This window comes from Oncorhynchus kisutch, linkage group LG3 (genome assembly GCF_002021735.2).
Source record: "Oncorhynchus kisutch isolate 150728-3 linkage group LG3, Okis_V2, whole genome shotgun sequence".
Classification (NCBI taxonomy): domain Eukaryota; kingdom Metazoa; phylum Chordata; class Actinopteri; order Salmoniformes; family Salmonidae; genus Oncorhynchus; species Oncorhynchus kisutch.
The window spans coordinates 55,033,046-55,044,523 of NC_034176.2; the positions used below are offsets into that span (position 1 = coordinate 55,033,046).

The 11,478-nt window shown below is 39.1% G+C and overlaps 1 protein-coding gene across 1 annotated transcript in view; it reads left to right on the forward strand.

Annotated features, from left to right (window-relative positions):
- The window catches only part of LOC109884993 (CD151 antigen-like), a 46,751-nt gene extending 35,570 nt beyond the window's left edge, over positions 1–11,181 (forward strand). Inside the window, exons 4-8 of the mRNA XM_020476873.2 lie at positions 6,036–6,110; positions 7,019–7,123; positions 7,497–7,655; positions 9,198–9,284; positions 9,431–11,181. Of these exons, the coding sequence (XP_020332462.1) occupies positions 6,036–6,110; positions 7,019–7,123; positions 7,497–7,655; positions 9,198–9,284; positions 9,431–9,490 (486 nt within the window). The 3' untranslated portion in view covers positions 9,491–11,181. The remainder of the gene's footprint in view (positions 1–6,035; positions 6,111–7,018; positions 7,124–7,496; positions 7,656–9,197; positions 9,285–9,430) is intronic.
- The last annotated feature ends 297 nt before the right edge of the window (positions 11,182–11,478 follow it).

Consider the following 11,478-nt stretch of genomic DNA (forward strand, 5'->3'; position numbering starts at 1 on the left):
ATAAAGGCCTGATCGGTGGAGTGCTGCAGAGATGGTTGAGATTCTGAGAGAACTCTGGATCTCTGTCAGTGTAACATAACAAAATGTGGAAAAAACGGGTCTGAATACTTTTCGAATGCACTGTATATGCATACAGAAGGAGGCTATTTCTTCAATTTTCTATCAAAATATTTTATTAAGATGAGCGTTATATTGTTAGATTAAAGGAGTAACTCTGGTAGGCATAAAACATTCTTTCTCAAGTTCAACTGTTGGAGTCAGTTGGAGTGCTGGTTCACACTGCCTTCATAGGCCTGCAGTAATAATAGCCTTACCAAAGTTTCTTACTTTTGATATTACCCTAATTAAGGCAAATTGTTGTTTATAGGGAAAATAAGAACAGGTTATTATATTTCAGCATTAAATTGTCTTTAATTTCGCCGTCTTTGGTTTTTCCTTTTCATTACAGTGGGAACTTAGAGGTCGACCGATTAATCAGAATGGCTGAATTAATTAGGGCCGATTTTCAAGTTTTCATAACGATTGGTGATCGGCATATTTGGACACTGATTATGGCCGATTACATTGCACTCCACGAGGAGACTGCGTGGCAGGCTGACTACCTGTTACGCGGGTGCAGCAAAGAGAAAGGTAAGTTGCTAGCTAGCATTAAACTTATCTTATAAAAAAACAATCAATCTTAACATAATCACTAGTTAATTACACATGGTTAATGATATTACTAGTTTATCTTGCTTGTCCTGCGTTGCATATAATCAATGCGGTGCCTGTTAATTTAACATCGAATCACAGCCTACTTCGCCAAACGGGTGATGATTTAACAAGCGCATTCGTGATAAAAGCACTGTTGCTGCACCAATGTGTACCTAACCATAAATAGCAATGCCTTTCTTTAAAATCAATATACAAGTATATGTTTTTAAACCTGCATATTTAGTTAATATTGCCTGCTAACATGAATGTATTTTAACTAGGGAAATTGTGTCACTTCTCTTGCCTTCTGTACAAGCAGAGTCGGGGTATATGCAGCAGTTTGGGCTGCCTGGCTCGTTGCGAACTGTGTGAAGACCCTTTCTTCCTCACAAAGACCGTAATTAATTTGCCAGAATTATGACATAACATTGAAGGTTGTGCAATTTTTTGAATTAGGGATGCCACCCGTTAGATAAAATACGGAATGGTTCCATATTTCACTGAAAGAATAAATGTTTTGTTTTCGATATGATAGTTTCCAGATTTGACCATGTTAGTGACCTAAGGCTCATATTTCTGGGTGTTATTATACTATAAGTCTATGATTTGATATTTGATAGAGCAGTCTGACTGAGCGGTGGTAGGCAGCAGCAGGCTCGTAAGCATTAATTCAAAAAGCACTTTCCTGCATTTGCCTGCAGCTTTTCACTGTGCTTCAAGCATTGCGCTGTTTATGACTTCAAGCCTATCAACTCCCGAGATTAGGCTGGCCTATAAGAACATCCAATAGTCAAAGGTCTATGAAATACAAATTGTATAGAGAGATATAGTCCTATAATTCCTATAATAACTACAACCTAAAACTTCTTACCTGGGAATATTGAAGACTCATGTTCAAAGGATCCACCAGCTTTCATATGTTCTCATGTTCTGAGCAAGGAACTTAAACGTTAGCTTTTTTACATGGCACATATTGCACTTTTACTTTCTTCTCCAACACTTTTTTTGTGCATTATTTTAACCAAATTTAACATGTTTCATTATTTATTTGAGACTAAATTGATTTTATTGATGTATTATATTAAGTTAAAATAAGTCTATCGGCTTTTTTTGGTCCTCCAATAATCGGTATCGGTGTTGAAAAATCATAATTGGTCGACCTCTTAACTTGATTTGGCCTAAGGAAATGGCTCAAGAATTAAATAAAACAATTGTTGCATATTTAAAGATCTGGCCTATATTGCAGCAATAAAACAAAGGCGAGTGCCTTCAGGCCTACCCCACAAATAACAACAATAGGCTAATTGCTCTCTCTCTACTCAGCAGCAGGTGCATGTGAGGTGAGCAGCTGGAACCAGTTTCAGCTGGACATAAGCTATACGTTTTGTTGAGTTGCAGTTGGCTGACATAACAAGCTCGCACAGTTCTCATCACCTCACACATTAAATGAACAGAGGACGTGTCCAACCGGGTCCAGTCGGTCAATACATTTGAATTGCACATACCTGAGAGACGTTGCAATTATATCAGACCAGACCCAGGTCTGAAACAAAAGTCAGAATTTAGGACCCGGACCTGCTCGGCTCCTGGGTCGAATCATGGAATTATGTGTCTGTTGGACCCGTGAAGACCTCTATGACCTCAAGCTAATACCCAAAATGTTCATACTTTAGCAATGGTAACTTTTTTTTGCAAATTACAAGTGTCAAATTCATTATTAGCCGTATAGGCCTGTATTGCATAAAAAACATTGTACAAAGAAAATCACCAAATCCATGATGTTAGTTTTTATTCAAAGTATACAGATGCACAACAATAGATCATCAAACCTCCACCAGCCACAACTCAACATCCTAGTATTTCTGACTAGGAAATGTTCTGTGCTAGCAGTAACATTAGACTTCCCGTCCTATTTATGTTGTGCAATGTGGCAGTCATTCTTCTGTCCTTGGCATAGGTTCGGTTATCAGCCCTAGGCTTCTTCTTGGTATCCCCTGGACTGATGTTAGCTGGATCTTTGGAGGTCTGTGGTGTAGATGTAGTTATTTTGTCTTAAATGCATATGCCCTTTGACTTCTGGACCAAAAGAAAACATATTTGGTTAAATATTCATTGAATCAAGGAACCTCAATACCTTCCTTACAATAAGTTTCCATTGTTATTTTGCCTTGAGTGAGAAATAGTTTTGTTGTATAGAGTTCTGATTGCATTCAGAACTCCATTCAAAACTCAATTCAGAACTCCAGGTTAGGGAGACATTTTGAGTTCTGCATGACTGATCTGTTGTGGTTATAATTCAACAGCAATGAGGATAGAAGGCCAAACATTTAGCAGTTGCATAGCCAACATGGAAATGTGATTCTGGAATAAATAAAAAACAGATTCAACATTGAATCCCCTCTACAGTACTACAGAGATCACCTCTATACACATCAACACTTGCCATTCATGGGTTGCATGTTTGTCTAAATAAACGTTCTGTTAAAAATTCATGCCTGACTGAACATTCTATTCAATGCAGATATTTCAAAAAGAGGAAAATGATTTCGTATGAGAACCCTTTGTCATCATTGTGATGTCACCAGATTGTCTGTAGATGCAGTTTTTAAATGTTTATTTAACTTTTATTTAACCAGGAAAAGCCCGTTGAGACCCCGTCTCTATTTTCAAGGGAGACCTGGCCAAGAAGGCAGCAACAATCAATACATAAAAAAATTAAAACATACAACAACATGATTCAGCCTAAAAAAAGCATTTACACTCCTCTGTAACAGTCACCCATCAATATTTGAAATTCATTCATAACATATCTAGATGAAGCTTGGATTGTAGATTTATTCCATGTGTCTGGTGAGAGAGCCTGACCAGAGACAGAAGAGTGTATGTTTGTAAAAAAACTGAAACCACAACAAGGGAAGGTTCATGGATAATGTCCCAGTCTCTCTCTTTCTCCATCTGTTGCTTTTCTCTCTCTCTCTCCCGCTCTGCTTTCACATGCCTGCCACCTCTTGTTGTAGCATTTCTGTAGTGCGATGATATCACTAAGATGTGATTCCCACTACTATCCGTGCACAAGAGAAGTCTTGCCTAATACTGTGAATGTCCTGGGGACTTTAATTAGTATAACTTTAACTAGCTAACGTTACCATTGCTAGCTATTTTTGACAAACTTTGCCATCTCTCTAAAGAACATTTGACCATATCATAATGATGGCAAAATTGTTTCCTATGAATTATTTACCTACTTTAGCAATGTCATCATATTTTCAGGCCAACCGCGACATTCAAACGAGGCTACAAAGAAAACTAATGGGACTGTAGCGACTGTGTTGACTTCAAAATCTGGGGTGTGAACTACGTTTCTATTCAAGCGTTGATCGACATGGTAATGGCTCTATAGTATTGGAGAAAAGTTTAGAAAACGGACCCTCCGTTACATCTTGACGTGTCATGCTGTAACGTACAGCATGCATAAAGCAACTATTTCTGTCTTACAATCTCTCTCCACCAGGTGTAGCACTTCTCACATCGTTTAAAAACAAGAAATGGACAGTTACGGGGTAAGCGGGGATACCTAGTCATGTTTTGCGTCATCACTGTAAACGATCGAGACTATCAAAAGACAGTGTTTACTTCTGACAGTGTTCACTTTAGCGCCGCCCTAAAAACCCGATTCAAGTTCGACACAAACCTTCACATAGGTATGTAAGGACACTTTATATAAACTCTTTATAGGGTTTTATTTACATTTTAGAGGCGATAAGGTGATAAGTTGGACAGATCGAGTGAAAAAATGTAGTTTTCCCACACGACATCTCTCCTTCTCACTATCACGCATTAGTTTCGCTTCCCCACCCACCATTTTTAAAAAGACCCGAAGGAACTCATTGCCTTCTTGAATCTTGCAGAAACAGGCAGCGTGAAGGTCTCGGCGTGAATTCTGTTGGAAAGGGGAGAAATTATGCCTTACAATGGTATTGAAATTACAGTTGATCTGGAAGTATTATGTTTTTGGGGCGCTAAAATAAGGTCAATTATACGGACCAAGGCGATGTACAAAAGTATGAACATATGAAGATATAATTTGTCAACATAATTACTCCACAGACTGCATAGCGAATTCATGTGGGAAAAGTAGTCTAGCAAAGTAGGCTAGCTACATTTAACTGTTGAATGGGACTTTTGATACACACAGGAAATGGTTCATTGTGAAAAACTCAGCAGTGTTGCAGTGCTCGACACAAACTGGTGCACCTGGCACCTACTACCATACCCCGTTCAAAGGCACTTAAATCTTTTGTCCTTGGTTAAACTTTTTTTCCATCCTCTCCGTAGCTAATGGCATCCATGCTTGTTGGCCTTGACCTGGGGTCTAAAGATATCATGTAAACCTGAAAGCATTTTATTCCCTAATCCTTGCCACTTTATTATGGCCATTTTAGAGCTATTTGAATGAACAATACTTAAATATTGTACCTTTTTTTTAAGGGGCATGTCTTGGGAACAAATACACGTCCATGCAGGCAAAGGACTGTTCTCACACACTCCTTTACGTAGTGCACTTCCAACCCAATAACAGATGTTTCCCATGATTCTAACCATAGCTTGGACCCAGAGGGGTTGTGATAACTTTATGCCTTTTCATATCTGATTTAGGATATTCTCCTTACCAACTTCTTAAACTTAGCTAACCCTTATCATCAAAGAGGAAACTGTTTCTGGGCCAGTTGGTAAAGGGATACTTTGGGATTTTGGCAATGAAGATGAACAAGTGCATACAATTTTTACAGTATGTCTCTGCATTCAGTATGAAGGAAGCTAATTAGTTTCGGGAGCCAATGCTAACTAGTGTTAAGGCAATGACTGTAAGTCTAAGCCGTTACCATCCATTGATTTCCAGTCATTCGCTATAAATGTTAGCATTGACATCCAGTCATTGTGCTAATGGTAGTTAGCAGTTACGCTAATGCTAGTTAGTAACTTCAAACTGTACACAGAGACATAATTGTATCCACGAGTTCATCTGGCTTTGGCTCTTCATTGCCAAAATCCTGAAGGATCCCTTTAAGGGCAGCATACCGTTTGTACAGCTCCATTGACATCTCACCACATAATCAATACGCTACAAATTAAAACTATGATTGGTAAACATTCTTAGTCTATTTTTCTCAAAATAACAAAACAACAACAGTGACCCCACAACCACCAATCGACTGCTCTGATACATTTAACTCCAGCTCATCTAAATTGGATTTGCCTGTTTTAACTGTGAAGTTCATAGACCGAGGGCCAGGGGATATCCATTTCAACCTAATCCCCTACCTTTCATTGTCTCCCCACAGTACTTTGTCTTGCTGCTGTGTATCTTCCTGCTGGAGATCCTCGCCGGTGTCCTGGCCTACATCTATTACCAGCAGGTAATGAATGACTTGATTCACCACCTGATTCCATCGCCAGTAACACTATCTATACCCAGAGCCTGACCAGAGACAGAAGAGTGTATGTTTGTAAAAAAACTGAAACCACAACAAGGGAAGGTTCATGGATAATGTCCCAGTCTCTCTCTTTCTCCATCTGTTGCTTTTCTCTCTCTCTCTCCCGCTCTGCTTTCCCATGCCTGCCACCTCTTGTTGTAGCATTTCTGTAGTGCGATGATATCACTAAGATGTGATTCCCACTACTATCCTTGTTACTACTATATACCCCTGCTGTGTAGATGTTCGACCTGCAGGAATGTTATCTTACCAGCTTGGTGTGTGTCATTTGAACTCTCTCTGTGTAATTGTCTCCTCATGTTCCTTTGGCCTTTCACCCTGTTTTCATCTCACTGCTGCAGTGTTTCCCACGCTGTCAACAGGTCAAATAAAAAAATATTCTATTTCTCTCCCCCCTCCCTCCCCTGTTCATTTATTCCCTTTATCTCTCCTTAACATTCTGACTTGGCTCTACATTCTGTGGTTGTCATAGAAACTGCGAACCAGCTAGATGTAGGCCTATGCTCTTACCCGAGTACCTAAGTATTGCGCTACGGTTATAAATGAATGAAAATGTATTTCCTCTTACCTTTATGTATATAATTTCTTCTTTCCTCAAGAGGAGTTCTTTCTATAATTACAGTTTTAGCTATTCTAGACCTTTTTGATACAGTGGATCATTCTATTAAATCAACAATGAGATACATTACATTCCTTCAAGTGTTATTCTACTGACAGAAGATTCAGTCTTCTGTTTCTATAGTCTGCTGGGAACTGTGTTGTAGTCTGACCAACGTCATGTTTACGGTGTCTGTTCTCTCAAATCCTCTGTGTCGTGTCTTCCTCTGCAGCTCAATGAGGAGCTGAAACAGAACCTGCGGGAGACCATGGTGCAGAAGTACAGGCAGCCAAAGCAGGAGCATGTCACCAAAGCAGTGGACAAGCTGCAGCATGAGGTAAGACAAGACAAGGCAAGACAACATAAGCAGACTTGAGGAGTTTGATTAGGGGTTTTTGGAAATATTAATGTGGGAATTTGTCGATTTTCTCCAATGTGAATTAATAATCAACTTGTTTATGTTCATTGTATCTACTGTTATTTACACTGGCACAGTTATGTGTTTTCATTATGCATGGTTACATTATGTTATAGCCATACATGTAACTCGTCATTATGCAACTTATTTGAACGATGGCCCATTGTTTTGTATACGGATTTGGTTCATGAACTGAATATCATTCAGCTCGTCTTCTGAAACAACTGCAAGGCATTTCACCCTGTTTCAACCTGATTTGAAATGGCCTCTCCTCCTCTCTCTTTTCCGCCAGTTTAAGTGCTGTGGCAGCAACAGCTCATCGGACTGGGGCGAGAGCGTGTGGATCCGCACCAGTGAGGCAGATGGCAGGCTGGTGCCGGATAGCTGCTGTAAAACCCAGACTCTAAACTGCGGCCGCAGGGACCACCCATCAAACATCTACAAGGTGGAGGTGAGTGTCAGATACAGAGAGCAGTCAGTGTTGTTGAGTGTTAGTGTGCATGCAATGCTTAGTGCAAATTCTGCTTGAGTTCAGGTTTGTGTATCCAGATCATAGCTGTGGGAAGTAATTTGGGGGTGGGTGTGCTGCAATTTTTTTGGTCAAAAGTCAAAGTATAAATCATTTCTTATTCGTTATATTAAGCAAACCAGACGGCACAATTTCCTAGTTTTTATTTATTTACGGATCGACACGGGCACACTTCAACACTTAGACAATAATTTACTAACAAAGCATTTGTGTTTAGTGAGTCCGCCAGATCAGCGGCAGTACAGATGACCAGGGATGTTCTCTTGATAAGTGTGTGAATTGGACCATTTTCCTGACCTGCTAAGTATTCTAAATGTAACGAGTACTTTTGGGTGTCAGGGAAAATGTATGGAGTAAAAAGGTCATTCATATTTATATTTTGACAACTAAAGAAAATAAAGTACAGATACCCCAAAAAACCTCTTAAGTCGTACTTTAAAGTATTTTTACTTAAGTACTTTACAGCACTGTAATCTGATAATACATGTGGAATATATAAATACTTGCCTGATATGTTTTCCAGTTTTTTGAAATACTTTGCAAATGCAACTTATTTCTATTTGTAAAAATGGGTTATTCATTCTTTTTACATTTTAGTAGATGCTCTCATCCAGAGCAACTTACAGTAGTGAGTGCATACATTTTCATACTTTTATGTACTGGTCACCCGTGGGAACCCACAATCCTAGTGTTGCAATCGCCATGCTCTACCAACTGAGCCACATCATCACAAACCCCTTGATGTCTCAATGTGCTCATTTACTATATTGTGCATTGCTCTTCTTCATGGTGATTTTTATTTTACCTTTATGGAAAGTCTACAGGTACAAACCTAGATGACCAGCCTATGTACAATACAGTAGTGTATATTTACTTTAAGTGGTTTGTAAGGATGGTAAATTAATGCTGCACAAAACGTGGTTGTTTTCCATGTTATTTGAAGAAAGAAAGAAAAATATTTTATTTGATGTGGATGTTTGATGTCTTTGGCCATAACTTTGCACCTTTTGATGTATATGTTTGAGGACAGGGTTTTGTTCTTTCTGGATTCCATTAGAATGGCAATTGCAGGGAAAGGGACAGGGCAACAATTATTACAATTCCAACTATTGAATCCTGCAAGATACTGTTCTTAATTATACAACTACCTTTTTTGACAAAGCGGAGATGCTGAAAATATGTCTTTGCCCACGCTTCAGACGTCTATATCGGTCCACTAATACTAATAAAGGCCCAGTGCACTACTTTAGTAAAAAATAATATATATAAAACATATATATTAATAATACAAATATATATATATTTGTATTATTCATATTATTTTTTTTACTCCGATTTTTCAGGTTGGTGCTGCATCCCCCTCAGCTCCCCTACTTCAAACGGCTATGATCAAAATTGAAAGTCATCTTGAAAGTCTCTCTCTCACTCACACACAATGTGGTCCTATCTTTCCTCTCTCTCCAGGGGGGTTGTATCACTAAACTGGAGAACTTCATTTTGGACCACCTGAAGATCATTGGAGCGGTGGGCGTGGGCATCGCCTGTGTACAGGTGAGCAAAAATAAGCCATTTCACTGTTTACAGCACAAAGATAACCCAAGGTGGCCACCATAAACATGCTTGCCCTGGTCTCTCGAAATTCAGGGGTAATGGTAGAAGTGTAATGGTAGAAGTCTCTTTCTCTCTCCCTCTCTCAGATTGTGGGGATGGTGTTTACTTGCTGTCTATATCGGAGTTTGAAGGCAGAGCCATACTGAGAGTAGAACACGAAGAGAAGGAATGGGGAGGGGTCTAGTCTCTGCCACCCAGTGTCATCATATCCCAGCGACCCGGTTTAGTCATGGGGTCTACCACTGTGCCATGCAAACAGAAGAGGACGATATGTGTAAGGGTCTAGGATGCACTTATGATAGTGTTTCTCAATCCATTCCATGGGGGGACCATTTTAGTTCTAGCCTAGCACTAAGTCCCCTGATTCAACAGGGGTTGTATTGGGCTAGAATTCCTAGGGGGTCCCAACTTGGAATGGATAATCAGATTATTTTCAAGACATTACATGCTATCTGATCTACAATGCTCAAAATTTTGGTAGTCTGCAACAACAGAGCAGTTGGTATATACTAGTGTGATGTAAAGATCAGTGGACCAAAATGGCCTGTGCATCAGAACAGCTTGTCTTAACATTGCAATAATCATGACTGTGGCTTAATGAGCAAGATCTGACCTCTGGGGCCGATTACCACGGCAACACATTTTCTTTATACATCAAGTAGCTGATTATACATTCACACACGTCTTTTACTCGGTTTCTCTCTCAACTTTTTAATTGTTGGTTTATTAAAAAAAAAAATGTATTTATCTTTTAATACAAGGGATTTCTCCACTTATGCCAAAGTTGTCGTCAACACTGACTTTCTGTAAAATCGTATCAAACGGACTACTCCTGCAAGCCTTTTTCATGTATACTGAACAAAAATATAAATGCAATAATTTCAAAGATTTTTCCGAGTTACAGTTATCGATTTCACATAACTGGGCAGGTGTACAGCCATGGGTGGCCCTGGGAAGGCATAGGCCCACCCACTTGTGAGCCAGGCCCACTCACTGGGGAGCCAGACCCAACCAATCAGAATGAGTTTTTCCCCACAAAAGGTTTTTATTACAGACAGAAATACTCCAACACCCCTCCCCCTCAGATGATCCCACAGGTGAAGAAGCCAGATGCGGAGGTCCTCGGCTGGCGTGGTTACACGTGGTCTGTGGTTGTGAGGCCTGTAGGACGTACTGCCATATTTTCTAAAACAATGTTGGCGGAGGCTTATGGTAGAGAAATTAACATTAAATTATCTGGCAACAGCTCTTGTGGACATTCCTGCAGTCAGCATGCCAATTGTACACTCCCTCAAAACTTGAGACAACTGTGACATTGTATTGTGTGACAAAACGGCACACTTTAGCCTTCTATTGTCCCCAGCACAAGGTGCACCTGTGTAATGATCATGCTGTTTAATCAGCTTCTTGATATGCCACACCTGTCAGGTGGCTGTATTATCTTGGTAAAGGGGAAATGCTCACAAACTGGGATGTAAACGAATTTGTGCACAAGATTTGAGAGAAAGAAACTTTTTGTGCATATGGAAATTTTCTGGGATCTTTTATTTCAGCTCATGAAACATGGGACCAACACATTACATGTTGCGTTTATATTTTAGTTTAATATATATTCTGATTGTGTGCCTTTTTGTAGATTTTTTTTAAATGACGTTTTGCTTTTATTCAAACCATAAATGTTATTTTATTGTGTATTTAACAGACCAGTAGGATGACTTGATTATATGTAAAATGTTCCCCAAAGACGCAAAAAAAAAAATCAAACTGCTGTATTGCTGTATCAGTGTTCTACTATACATGGAGGTATTTAGCTGAAATAAACACAATTTAACCTGTTTTACTATGTTTTCTGGTAAATTCACAAGGTGTAGGTAGCTCTGGTAAAAAAGTCAGTTATTTATTTATATATATATATACATACATACATACATACATACATACATACATACATACATACAGTGGGGATAACGAGGTTTTGATACACTGCCGATTTTGCAGGTTTTCCTACTTACAAAGCATGTAGAGGTCTGTCATTTTTATTATAGGTACACTTCAACTGTGAGTGACGGAATCTAAAACGAAAATCCAGAAAATCACATTGTATGATTTTTAAGTAATTAATTTGCATTTTATT